Source organism: Mytilus galloprovincialis, chromosome 3 (assembly GCF_965363235.1).
Source record: "Mytilus galloprovincialis chromosome 3, xbMytGall1.hap1.1, whole genome shotgun sequence".
Lineage (NCBI taxonomy): Eukaryota > Metazoa > Mollusca > Bivalvia > Mytilida > Mytilidae > Mytilus > Mytilus galloprovincialis.
This window is the reverse complement of record NC_134840.1, coordinates 67,642,883-67,658,010: the sequence shown is the minus strand read 5'-3', so window position 1 is coordinate 67,658,010 and position 15,128 is coordinate 67,642,883. Positions and strand designations below refer to the sequence as shown.

Genomic DNA, 15,128 nt, shown 5'->3' with positions numbered 1-15,128 from the left:
CAAGAGCAACCAAAATGTCGGCGTCATTGTAGAACAAACGTCACTATGGATGCTGCAGAGCAACGGACTTCCGACAATGTCAGGAGCGTAACGTGATGCTTCATTTTTACACCAAACATTATGTAAGAACTTATTGGATATGGCTGATTTAAAATGAACAAAGCATTGTCCGGTGGAGTTGGCGTGTCAGACGAGGAGATAGAACTGAGGAAACGAGGTTATGCTCTAGGAAGCACACTCGGAGAAGGTTCTTATGGAAAAGTTAAAGGAGCATTTAGTGAGAGTAACCGGAAACGGGTTGCAATAAAAATCATCAACAGAAAGAAAGCACCAAAAGATTTTAGAGAAAAGTTTTTACCTCGAGAATTAAAGATACATGCCAGCTTAAATCATCCAAATGTTATCAAGATGTTCGAAATAATGGAATTTCACAATAAAGTAAGAATACTTTGCACTGTTTCAAATATTTCATGTGTTAAGGTTTTGTGTTTCTTTTTTTGCTCACTCTAATTTGTATATCATTACTTTTCTTTGTTTTATGTTTTTTTTGTCCGTAATTTCTGAAATTACTTACAGTTCAAGTTTTTGATTTTTTGGCTAGTTGTTACCCATTCATATATTCTCTTTATTTGCCTTCGTGAAAGCGTGTGACTGAAAGCTACATTTTTATTTAGATTTTGGCAAATTTTATAATTTATCCAAAAATTAAAAGAATGTCTTAAACAAAACCAATTATAGGAGATTTAGCTCTATATTTTCTTTCTGATTCAAGTTATTTGTATTTTGGTTTAATACGCATTTTGATAAAAATAAAAAATAAATTACAAACACATGCATAACTAGCGCCGGATAACATGTATATTTAATGTGTAAAACTGTTGATCTTTTATAAGTATATTTTTTATAAAATCTTTGAATTTTCAAATAAAATAAAAGCTTTTTACTAATTTCTGATTTTGACCCATTGAGTGTAAAACATACAGTAATACTGTGTCCCTCTTCTTTTATAAGTTTATAATACCAACTTCCCCATAGTGTGTTTCGCTTATAATATCAAACTCCTCAAAGTTTTGGAAAGGCTTTCTTTTTTTATTGTCAGACCATTCTATCGATTCTCGTCTAATTTCGAAGTTAGCAAATAAAAACATATTTTGTGTTTCAGTAAAGTATGTATAGATGTGAAAAATAAAAGTATATAAACAAATAAAAGGGGAAAACACGTAAATGAGACAGCAACCCAATGACACGATAAAGGTGTCAGACCACCAATTAAAAATCCCTATCTGTTCAACCAAATTTTGCAATTTTCACAGCTTTCTAAATATTTTACCTTAAGTTTAACTTCAAGGAAACCAGGTATATCCTGAATTGTACATGTATCACCTTCCTTCATGCCAATTTTCAACCAATGTTTAAAGTCTTGTAACAAATTTCTGATTTTGAAAAGACAGGTACTACCAAAATAACTCCCGGTTTTCTGGAAATCTTAAATTAGTGTACTATGTAGCGCATTAATCCTGAATTTTTAATGCAAACTCATAGACAAGTGATTTTGGCTCAAAATGGTCTAAATATATTTCCCATTCACCAAAAGTTTTATTTCTGCAAATTTGTTGGTTAGTTTAAGTAAACAATGACATCAAAAGCACTATTTTGTGTCAAAGTAGGACTACTTTTACGTTCTAAATTGGAGGGAGTAATTGGTGGTCTGACACCTAAACCATACCGGAGGTTTTTTTTTAAAAGAGTTTCACGGTGTCGCTCACCTACAATTTAGGTCTTTGAAATCTTAAACAATGGATTTTTATGGCCCCGCAACGAAGTTATCGGTGCCATATAGTTTTACCCTTGTCCTTCATTCCGTAATTCTGTAATTCCGTCATTCCGTCATTCCGCAACAAACCATTATACGGATTTTTTTCTAAACGCCTTCAGATATTGGGCTGATTTTTAGTATGTGAGTTAAACATGATGAGTTACAGATCTAGTTTAAGTTTCGTTCCGCTCGGCTATTTTTTTGCAGAAATTTCGGGCTTCAGACTTTGATAAATTAATGAAAATCACAGTTATACGGACCTTTTTTCTAAATGCTTTCAGATATTGGTATGTGAGCTAACCATGATGAGTTACAGATAAAGTTTAAGTTTCGTTCCGCTCTGCTAATTTTTGCCAAAATTAAGGGTGTACAACTTTGAAAATTGTTGAAATTCACAGTTATATGGACATTTTTCTATAAGCCTCCAGATTTTGAGCTGATTATTGATATGTGAGACTAGTAATCATCATGTTTGTGTCCACAGTTTTTATTGAAATTGCAGATTTTTTTTTTAACTTTTTGAGACGGGGCCATTCGTGTCGCTTTGACACATCTAGTTTCTAATTGCTTTATTTAAAGGTAGTACTTTGTTTTCTTTACTTTCAGAGATGCTTTGATCTTAAGAATCAAAAATATTTATATTGTTTTAGGTGTATATTGTATTAGAACATGCTGGACACGGGGATCTTTTGGAATACATAAAGCTTAGAGGAGCCTTTTCTGATGAACAAGCTAAGGGTATATTTAGACAAATTATCCGTGCCATTGATTACCTTCACGACAATAAAGTGGTTCATAGGTAAGTATGATGTCTCAAATCGGCATGAGCTACAAGAAAATCTTTCATTTATTTAAAAAAAAAACACGAGTTGTCAGGCAAGACCTTTTTTTCTGTTTAACCTAAGCTTCAAGTTTTGAGCTAACATTCCTTATCTTAGACAATAAGAAAATAATAGTTTCTTTGCCTTTCGGAGACTTTAAATGCAAAGTTAATGCAAAGAAAATTACTGGTCCCACCCTCATTTGCTTATTTAAGATGCAGTCTTTGATATCAAGCATCGAGCATATACTATACAAAATTTATATTCAAGCATACGCGATAAACATAACACCAGAAAGGACTAAAGGGGCTTTCACTTTTTTTGTTCTGAAGCAGCAATAGACTTTGGCGCAAGCATTAATTAACGAAACGTGGATGCTCTATCTCAAACTACAACGACAAATGTCCCCCTATCAATTAGTATAGAATTTAAAACTAAAAAGCTATTTTGAATGACTGTTGTTGTCGGAATGCAGTGGCGGATCCAGAAAAAAATCATATAAGGGGGAGAGGGCTACTGACTGCCTAAGCGGGGGTCCGCTCCAGTTATGCTTGAGTGATTCCCTATATAATCAACCAATTGATTCCCACCTTGTGAAAAAGGGAGAACCTGGTCCCCTGAAAAACCCTCTGAATCCGCCTCTGTAATGTCCTGCGGCAAACATTTCCTTCATATTTCGGGCTTCCATTCAAAAATAAAAACATGATAGATAGACCAAGCGGAAACTTATCTCTTGCAACATAATCTTGATATTTCTTTACCAGAGTCATCGAATTTATTTCCCAAATGTTACCAACCGTAAGTGATTACGTTTTTTTATACAGATTAATGGCGTCCCTTGCGGTTGAGTCATAACCATTAAACTGAAAACAAACTGAAACCAACTACTATCGTTTTTCGTTTTTATATTGAACATTTGACAAATGTTGCTGAACATTAAAAAAAAAAGGATGTGGTATGAGTTCCAATGAGACAACTCTCCATCCAAGTCACAATTATAGTACAAAGCACGGCCTTCAACACAGAGCTGATAAATCTTTTTAATTAACAGAGATCACAGATTATATTGTAGCAACTAAATTTATATCATTATATATCAACACCGTTAAAATATAGTTCAGAACGAAAGCAAAGTGAAAGATCTTTTGTTCGTGCTTTGCAAGAATATGTCAATATGAGGTATTGAATCACAGTTGTATGCGGGGTTATCCATATAAGCTTTGGTGACATTTGATGGCAACGTTTTTCACGTTAATATTTCAATGAAGCTGGAACTATTTATTTTTGGTGTGGTTCTTTACCTCAAAACAACAAATCACGCCAACTTATACACTTACTTAATTTACTTAATTTGAGTGTATTGTGAAAGCCGACATAGTTACACTGAACTACGAGCTTCTTATCGCAAACTTATCAACCGCTAGAAACAAATTTTAAAATAATCTCCCCGATTGCTTAGCACAAAAAGCATTGAAATTTCGCTTTGCATACCAGTAAAATATTTTTTGATATGTTGTAGGGATATGAAATGTGAGAATATTTTATTGGATCAACGAAATAATATAAAGGTATCGGACTTCGGATTTGCTCGTGAAAGCGAGGCTGGTGATATCAGTAAAACTTTTTGTGGTAGCGCAGCATATGCAGCACCCGAGATTTTACAAGGAATTCCATACCATTGTCCCATGCATGACATCTGGAGTATGGGTGTTATACTATATATAATGGTAAGGTTATACTAGGAAAATAAATATAAATGTTATTGAATTCCGATTGGACATACAAAAAAACTAATAAAGGTTAATTGCACTAATGAATATAAATCATCAGGTTTCGGTCTGCACATTGATTTCGTAAAATATCAGTTGTGATTGTTTTTGACAACTATCCACCATAGTAAAATTAACGAGCAAAACACACACCGTAAAGTCGGCTATAAAAGGCCCCACAATTACAAAATTGGACTTGAATACATATGAAAATCAATCTGTATAAAAAATGACGATAGAATAAACGAATTTAAATTAGAGAGTGGAAATGGGATATGTCAAAAACACAACAACCCGACCAAACAGCAGAAAATAACAGAGGGCCACCAATGGGTCTTCATTCAACGCAGCAAGAAAATCCTGCACCCTGAGGTGGTCTTCATTTGGCTCCTAAATAAAATTGTGCACTTGGTTCAGTGAAAATAGACGTCACACTAAACTCCAAAACATGTAAATGAACTAAATTTTTTTTTTAAATTACAAGACTAACAAAGGCCAATGCCTATATGAATATGACAGACGTCAAACATAGGCCACTAAATTACAGGCTACTGAATTTGTACAGTTAATATAAAATGTGACGGGTTAAACGTGTTTGTAAGGGCCTAACTACTGATGTAACAGCACAACATAAGAACAAACTAAAAAAATCATGACGAGAATCTACAGATTGGCAGAAATACAACTAATATAAAGACGACAAAAATTACAAATATGCATTGTAATTGTCTTGTAGATACTGAAAGTTGGTTTAAAGCCAATAACAAGTAAAACATTAATTGTCCCAGAATAAAAAATCAACCATTTCCAGGCCAACGTTTTTTTTTGTAAATTTGTCATAAACAGTTTGAGAAAGTGAGTAATTAAAAAGACGGACCTTTACCGATATTGGCCATAAAATGTTATACATTATAATACAGGAACAAATCTGATATATGAGGGGCGAAAAAGGTGCCCATAAGAATACATTCAACTTATCGATAATGCCAAAACGTACATAAATGTTGTCAAGTTGTCACATTTTTATTTTTATTTTTTTATAACCATATACTTCCCTCTTTTTGTAGGTTTGTGCTTCAATGCCTTATGATGATTCAAATTTAAAGAAAATGATAAAAGACCAAATAGAACGAAAAGTTGCATTTTCAAAGTCGAAAAAGGTAAACGCGGAATGTCAAGATTTGATTCACAAAATTTTAGAAGCAAATGTCAAGAAAAGAGCGACCATAACAGCAATGGAGGATCATCCTTGGATACGTAGTCTTGACAAGGTCAAGGAAAAGGAAAAAGAAACACATAGCTCAGAACGACGTGTAGGAACGGAAGGAGAAAAGTTAAATTTAGACTGGGGTAAAAACGAAGTCAAATCAAGTGCATAGTTGCAATATTCTAAAGTATCGTTTTGATATAATCTGTTTTTCTGTTGTTTATTTTTGTATATCTTTAAAATTGTTAGTTTATTAATAAAAAAAAATCTTTTTAGATTATAAGATGATTTAGTAATCTTTTGAACATGACCTAAACGAAATCAGATAATTGACAGGCAGGTTCCAGACGACAAGAGAGAGACAACAATATAAATGGACATTGAAACCATCGAGGTTTCTAACTGTCAACCGAGGCACTACACGATCACAATGTGTTTGTTGAGTTGGAGAGAATCTGATTATTTCTATTCTAAGAAATAATGAATTCATTCATTCATTCATCTATTCATTTTTTTTTCTATGAAAAAGGTTTTTGGCTAAATATTTACTATTCACAAATACAGTTTTAAAATTTAAAAGTTAAAAAAAATTAAAAGCAAAGGTAGCGGATTTGATAAAGTTACTTTTTGTCACTCTAATTTAAATTCAGGAAGTAGAAAACTTTCAAAAACAACACAGTTATTGCGTTTCTACTAACGCCTTCATCCGGTACGCTAGAATTCAAAGTGTATATGATTTATTCGAATATTGTCTGAATTTTTCTGTGTAAGGATTCAAACCTTTTGCTCATGTAGACTAACTGCAGTAATCTCAAGTTAAACTCAGCTTATATCCTAACACCAAATGAAAGTTTAACATGAACTTGTCTTATACAAAAGGTTTATACAATTCAAATATTTTTTTGGGGATAGGCTGTCGTTGATATTCTTTCTGCAAAAAACAAAACAAAAATTAAAGTCACAGTGCTAACACAAAATTGAGACATATCTGCAACCAGATGGACCAGACCGTTTCATCCTTTTCTTTTATTGATGAAGGATCGCAGAATCTACACTTTCTGAGAGAACAAACAGACAACACCATGATAAAACAAACCAACAATTAATCAAAAAGGCAAACACCTCTACACTGTAAACTAAAATTATTGAGCAACGGGAAACCTACAAAAATTTCGATTGAAACCAGGTGCCCCGGAAGAGTAACACTGTCTTATCAATCAATCGGCTTGCTGAAAAAGAAAGAGTCGTGGTCGTGATAAATGGTTTAAATGTATACTAGTTAAAGGTCCTGGTGTAACTTACAGTTTTTTATAAACTCATGTCATTCAGGGTCTGTTTTGGGAGTTTTTTGATTGGCTTTTATACTACATCTCTTTATTGTAAAGTGACTAATATCAGTGTATGTAAAGTGCGGATCCTAAAATATCATTTTCACTGGATATGCCATAAAGGAGAAGGTCCGGTAAGGGCCGATTTTGGCCTCAAATTTCAGGTTCATCTAACGAAAGGTTTTGAACACTTTTTAAACATTTAAGTGTCTATTTCACTTGATTCAATTAGTTATTGTGAATGATTTTATCTGATTTAGTCATTAAAATCGCTTCGATTCAAGCTTAAATATGAAAAATCTATCAAATATGCCAAATAACGTCACTTTTGTCAAAAATGAAAGTGGCCGCATCCGTGTTCATCCTCAACCTTTATATATGTAATGTATTATCATCAAATACAACTTACATTTCAATATTATGAATGAGCACGAATGCGGCCACTTTCATTTAAGACGGAAACCATCTAAAATTTAACTGAAATGCTAAAATTGTGAAGATTTCAGTAATTTAGCATGACTTAATGATGCTAGTACCCGATATATGTGCATTGTATTGTCAAAAACCGCCCATATTTATGTAGCAGAAGTATTATACTTTCCAATAAATAGCTAAAAAATTACATTTTCACAATTTTGTAAAACTGCTATATTTTGGGCCAAAAAGGGGTCTTACTGAACCTACTCCTTTCTGATGTAGAATGATAAATAAACAGACGATTTGTTTTTGACACCGTATATGCAATGGCGTTTGTAATATCTTCATATTGAAAAAATAAAAAAAAACATCTTGATCTCGTCGAATTAAAATGATTCTTTCTCTTTCCCTTGATATCTTGACATTTCGTTTAAAGTATGACAAAGCCTTGCACATTCAGATGTAGGTCTACGCAATATTAGATAAAAAATAAAATAATGAAGTAAATCCTAAAAAAGAAATGATTGCACTAATTAATAGTGATAATTCATCGCATCTATACTTAAAATGGATCGCTTTCAATAATCGAAATGCTATGTTATGTTGCTTTTATAACACTTATTTAACTTTAGTGCTATGTTTGTACATTAGATAGACATATCACAATGAAAATATGTTGAAACTTAACTTCAAATCAATTATTTTGGTATTTTCGAAACGTAAAAAAATAAAGTTTTCCCATGATCCTTTATTCTACAATAGACATACTCGCATGTGATAGTGAAAATGAACTAGCTGATTTGCACTTTATATACACTGAATATAGGTATAAAAATATCAAACTTTTGTTTATCTTCATTTCATTGTGTTTTAATTTAGGAAACTCTGTCGCTTTTATAATTTTGTTTCACTTTTTGTTTCATAATGTTTTATGAAATTTATGGTGTACAGCAACCAATATCAGAGTTTATCGGAACTAGGGTAAGCTAAATTAGTGACTTTGTGTTTGGGTTAATGCCGTCACGTGGTGATCTCCTTTTGATCTATAGGGGTAGGGGTATCATGGCATCACATGTACTATTGGTAGCGACGTCATCTGGGATCAATAGAAAGGGTAAGTAAAATCTTTTAGGCCAAAATTAGTTTATTGTTTTATAGATCACTCAACATGTCTTTATGTCTGTCCAATGTCAACTTCGAAAGTTTTCTCATTGGAAATCATACCACACACATAAATAAAGACTGAGCTAGACGAATATCAATAAATCGCAAGGGAAATCACACAGGCACTAGTCTCAGAAAAAATTCCTATATAACTTAATATAAAAAAAAATTCTCAGATAATCTTGTGTTTCGGAAGGGCAAGAAGTTTCAGCTCCACAAATGTTCATAATTATGTTTCCGATAATAAGAGAGTCCGATAACAAGTCATAAACGAGGAGAGATGGACATGGTTTTGGGTTATAAAAAATGGAAGATTTGTGACACAAATATTTTGCAAAAGCCTGCCTGATTATAAGGTCGTCCATAAATTATTTTTTTTTTTTAAAGATTGACATCGATTGTCGAACATACAGTGCGACGACTCCATATGACGGAGCAGGTTCCGTGTAGAGATCTATGCATACTCAGTGGTTGTCGTCTGCTTATGTGGTTTATAAGTGTTTCTCGTTCTCGTTTTTTTTTATAATGATTAGACCGTTGGTTTTCCCGTTTGAATGGAATTACACTAGTTATTTTTGGGGGCCTTTATAGCTTACTGTTCGGTGTGAGCCTATGCTCCGTGATGGAGACCGTACTTTGACCTATAATGGTTTACTTTTATAAATTGTGACTTGTATGGAGAGTTGTCTCATTGGCACTCATACCACATCTTCCTATATCTCTTTACTCAAAAAGCTATGTGGAACAACTAAGATCGTCATTCGAAGTTCCCAAGTTGCCTTTGCGATTAAGTTGATACATGTACATTCTCAAGTTACTACAAACATTTATAGTCTAACACTTGCAGACCGGAAGATCTTAGAGGGGGTGATTTCTAGTGTGATGAATCTGATCAAAGTCAGAGACGACTGGACATTTTTATTTTTATACGCCCGTCAAAATTTTGACGGGACGTATTATGGTATACAAATGTCCGGTGTCCGTCCGTCCGTCCGTCCGTCTGTCTGTCTGTCTGTCCGGCGTAAACATGTCGCACCGTAACTTGAGAACGACTTATCTAAATTTCATGAAACTTGATATAGTTGTTTTTTATGATGGTCAAATGATCTGTATACTTTTTGGTTAAAATAAGATTTAAACTTTTTGAGTTACGGCACTTTGTAACTAAAACAGGGGTGTGTTTTTTTTCACATGTCGCACTGTATCTCAAAAACGATTCTTGATTATTGCTTTAAACTTTACACACTTCTTAGTTATATTAATCTTAATATCTGTATACTTTTTGGTGATGATTCAAAATTTCATTTTTGAGTTATTGAGTATTTTGTAAAAAAGGTGGAGGGTTTTTTACATGTCGCGCCGTATCTCAAAAACGATTTATGATTATTATTTAAAACTTTACACACTTCTTTGTTATATTAATCTAAAGATCTGTATACTTTTTGGTGATGATTCAAAATTTCATTTTTGAGTTATTGAGTATTTTGTAAAAAAGGGGGAGGGGGTTTTTACATGTCGTGCCGTATCTCAAAAACGATTTATGATTATTGCTTAAAACTTTACACACTTTTTTGTTATATTAATCTAAAGATCTGTATATTTTTGGTGATGACTCAAAATTTTATTTTTGAGTTATTGAGTATTTTGTAAAAAAGGGGAGGTTTTTTTTTACATGTCGCGCCGTATCTCAAAAACAATTTATGATTATTGCTTGAAACTGTACACACTTTTTTGTTATATTAATCTAAAGATCTGTATACTTTTTGGTTTGATTCAAAATTTTATTTTAGTGATATTTGTAAAATAAAACAGGGGGAGGGGGGGGGGGGTCACATATCCCGCCGTGTCTCAAAAGCAATAAATGGTAATTGCTTAAAACTTTCTCAGAAACTATGAAATTGCATAAAACTTTCACACAAGACGTCGGGCGTATCATGCGCTCATGGCGCAGCTGTTTATTATATTTGCAAGAACTCTACTCTTTACGCCTCGGGCACACCTAATTACCGGATAGCTCGAACAGACGCCTAACGGATGACTTTTTTTGCAATCCGTTCATGTCCGTTAGACGTCCGTCGATATCCGTTTCACGTCCGTTTAGCGTACGTTTTATCCGTCGACGTCCGTTCTGTCCGTTTGAAAATTTTGAGCATGTCCAAAACTTTATGTCTGTCCAATGTCAACTTCGAAAGTTTTCTCATTGGCAATCATACCACACACACAAATAAAGACTGAGCTAGACGAACATCAATAAATCGCAAGGGAAATCACACAGGCACTAGTCTCAGAAAAAAAATCCTATATATTATAACTTAATATAAAAAAAATTCTGAGATAATCTTGTGTTTCGGAAGGGCAAGAAGTTTCAGCTCCACAAATGTTCATAATTATGTTTCCGATAATAAGAGAGTCCGATAACAAGTCATAAACAAGGAGAGATGGACATGGTTTTGGGTTATAAAAAATGGAAGATTTGTGACACAAATATTTTGCAAAAGCCTGCCTGATTATTAGGTCTTCCATAATTTTTTTTTTTTTTTTTAAGATTGACATCGATTGTCGAAAATACAGTGCGACGACTCCATATGACGGAGCAGGTTCCGTGTAGAGATCTATGCATACTCAGTGGTTGTCGTCTGCTTATGTGGTTTATAAGTGTTTCTCGTTCTCGTTTTTTTTTTATAATGATTAGACCGTTGGTTTTCCCGTTTGAATGGAATTACACTAGTTATTTTTGGGGGCCTTTATAGCTTACTGTTCGGTGTGAGCCTATGCTCCGTGATGGAGACCGTACTTTGACCTATAATGGTTTACTTTTATAAATTGTGACTTGTATGGAGAGTTGTCTCATTGGCACTCATACCACATCTTCCTATATCTCTTTACTCAAAAAGCTATGTGGAACAACTAAGATCGTCATTCGAAGTTCCAAAGTTGCCTTTGCGATTAAGGTGATACATGTACCGTTTATTCTCAAGTTACTACAAACGTTTATAGTCTAACACTTGCAGACCGGAAGATCTCAGAGGGGGTGATTTCTAGTGTGAGGAATCTGATCAAAGTCAGAGACGCCTGAACATTTTTTTTTTTATATTTGCAAGAACTCTACTCTTAACGCCTCCGTCACACCTTACCGGATAGCTCGAACGGACGCCTAACGGATAACTTTTTTTCAATCCGTTCATGTCCGTTAGACATCCGTTCTTATCCGTTAGACGTCCGTCGATATCCGTTTCACGTCCGTTTAGAGTACGTTTTATCCGTCAGTGTCCGTTCTGTCCGTTTGAAAATTTTGAGCATGTTCAAAACTTTGAACGGACGTCCAACGGATAAAATGTCCGTTGAACGTCCGTTAGGCGTCCGTTTTGTACGGTACTCGTCCGTTACGTTTCCGTTTCGTATCCGTTACTTGTCCGTAAAGCCTCGGTCACACCTTACCGGATAGATCGAACGAACGCCTAACGGATAACTTTTTTTCAATCCGTTCATGTCCGTTAGACGTCCGTTCTTATCCGTTAGTCGTCCGTCCATATCCGTTGCATGTCCGTTAAGCGTCCGTTTTATCCGTTGACGTCCGTTCTGTCCGGTGGAAAATTTTGAGCATGTTCAAACCTTTGAACGGACGTCCAACGGATAAAATGTCCGTTGAACGTCCGTTAGGCGTCCGTTAGATAAAATGTCCGTTGAACGTCCGTTAGGCGTCCGTTAGGCGTTAGGCGTCCGTTTTGTACGGTACTCGTCCGTTTTGTATCCGTTACATGTCCGTTATGCATCCGTTGGAGATCCGGTAGACCAATTCACCAACGGACGTCTACCGGACGCCTACCGGATAAAACGGATGTGAAACGGACATTAACGGAAGGAAAACGGATAAAACGGATGCCTACCGGATGTAAAACGGACAAATGCCAATTGAAATTTCGCGTCAGAAATGCCAATAATTGGTATGTCAGATTTTCTTGAGTGTCATGAATATTTATTATTCGTGATGGATCTTGGAGTAAGAGCACGTCTTCGCTACCAAGCAGCTCTCATTCAGGCCAGACTCAACTTAAATGTAGCAAATATAAACATTATAGCTGTCGAAAGGAGAAGAAGGAGAAGACAAAGGAGATGGTGGACACGACCATGGCTTAGTCCTGAAAGACGACGCAGTTTTGGTCTATATGACCAACTCATGACCGAACTTAGGCGGGAGGATCGGCAGTCCTTTGTACACTTCCTTCGAATGCCCACAGAGATGTTCGACGAGATATTGCAGCGGGTTGGTTTATTGCCTTTAATTTTCAGATGGTTTATTGCTTTTAATTTTCAGATGGTTTATTGCCTTTAATTTTTAGATGGTTTATTGCCTTTAATTTTCAGATTATTTTATTGCCTTTAATTTTCAGATGGTTTATTGCTTTTAATTTTCAGATGGTTTATTGCCTTTAATTTTTAGATGGTTTATTGCCTTTAATTTTCAGATTATTTTATTGCCTTTAATTTTCAGATGGTTTATTGCTTTTAATTTTCAGATGGTTTATTGCCTTTAATTTTTAGATGGTTTATTGCCTTTAATTTTCAGATTATTTTGTTCATCCGTTTTATCCGTTACCGGCGGCTTCCGTTAGGTGTCCGTTTTATCCGGTACTCGTCCGTTGGATGTACGTTCGACGTCCGTTCTGTCCGGTACGTATCCGTTTCACGTACGTTCAATGTCCGTTGTGTGTCCGTTAGGCATTCGTTACATGTCCGTTAGTACACCAACGGACTCCCAATGGATAAAAATTTTGTCAACGGATAACTTTTTTTTTTATCCGTTAGGTGTCCGTTCGAGCTATCCGGTAAGGGGTGACCGAGGCTTTATTCATTCGGTGGAGGTCTTGTAGACAAATTCACCAACGGACGTCTACCGGAGTTTAACGGATGAAACGGATGTCGAACGAATGTAAAACGGACTTCTACCGGACGTATAACGGATACGGTAGCACTCCACAGTTACAATGTAGGTGTGTAGTTTCGAATTTTGGTCCCTGTGGATTTTTCAAATATAAGAGCTAGTGTGCAATAAAATTCATTTTTGGATAGCTGAGTATTAAAATAGCCTTCGTATTGGGTTTATATGAACATCAATATCATATATAATGTATGTAATATAGGCTGTTTTCTGTATGACAGTCCGTATTAGTATGTCCATACCATACATTAGTCCGGCAATTCATGATTATTGTAATGTTTTTTTTTCCAACTTTTTGTCGCATGAACTTTGTGATTATATTTTACGAAAAAATGAGGCGAAAGACACCCATTTTTTATTTGATCATTAGGAAGATTTATGAAAACAGTTTCTAAAAAGGTATCACTCAAAGGCATTGAAATTCTAGTTTGATCCAAATTTTGGGGGGATATGTGACATGTTTAATCCCCTTTTTGCAATATTTTATGGTAAATAAATGCAGAATGTTGCCATGGATACACAGAAAAGGAATTATTTTTCACCCTTTCAACTTTTGAAAATCAAATCTATGAAAGATACTGCATGATTACATACATATGCACATGTACAACACAAACAGTTCGGTTAATGTATGTTATTCTGCAATTGGGTGTTCTACTATGCAGATACAGCCCTACAGATATCGCTATGCTGTATCTGTATATCAGATATCGCTTAAAAGCTCCGCCCACTGCCGGACTGAGTATTGTATGAACCTGCGTGACCTCAGAATGTGTATTGCAGTCGCATTCCAATGACGTATCAATTGCGAACTAACGATTACTTTTATACGTTCTGGCTGTTTGTTTTCAAATAAGAATCACACCAATTTTCTGATAACATACACACATGAACAGCAGTCTTTTCTACGATGACAACTATCGATTTCAAAACTTGAATGTGTATGATTGTGTAACAAAAACAACCATGTCAATTTCAGCATGCATGTTTAGTGAATGTCAGTCTGAAGCGTAGGACAATTCGTACTCTTCTGTTTAAAATTGGACAATGTTCTGTTATTTGTTTTTACTGTTGAAATTAGTTGTTATGTTAAAATAAATAATTATTCACCTTGAGCGATAAATTATTGTTGACTATTCGAGATTCTTTTTTTGCGAACCCGTCTTCAGCAGGCTGAATATGTGATTACTGTATCGTATTACTACACGGGTCTCAGGGGATTTCAAATCGAAAATAAATGCAAAACATGTGTTTTTGTGTCTTTCAAAACACAAATAATATACTGAATTAATTGCAGGATAAAGACAATAACTGTTTAGTGTCTTTAAATATCAGCTGTATTTGTACTCGGCTCGAAACAGGTGAAATAGCTCGTTAAAAGCTCGCATACACCTTGTTTCCTAGCCTCGTACAAATACAGCTGATATTTAAAGACACTAAACAGTTATTGTCTATAGAAATCCAGGAATAGGAGATGATAAAACATTTTATGGCTCATTTTTAATTTTATTTTCTAACTGTGGAGTGCTACCTAAAACGGACGATGAACGGATCTGAAACGGATAAATGCCAATTGAAAATTTCGCGTCAGAAATAATAATTATTGGCTGTCAGATTTCTTCAGTGTCATGAATTCTTATTTTTCATAATCGATCTTTTAAAAAGTA

At 34.7% G+C, this 15,128-nt stretch overlaps 1 protein-coding gene across 1 annotated transcript; it reads left to right on the top strand.

Annotated features, from left to right (window-relative positions):
- Positions 1-34: 34 nt before the first annotated feature.
- On the top strand, positions 35-5,861 carry LOC143068707 (testis-specific serine/threonine-protein kinase 1-like). The gene is made up of 4 exons (XM_076242964.1): positions 35-438; positions 2,467-2,615; positions 4,157-4,364; positions 5,474-5,861. Exons 1-4 carry the CDS (start codon positions 154-156, stop codon positions 5,783-5,785), a joined length of 954 nt encoding a protein of 317 aa, XP_076099079.1. The 5' UTR covers positions 35-153; the 3' UTR covers positions 5,786-5,861.
- Positions 5,862-15,128: the final 9,267 nt, after the last annotated feature.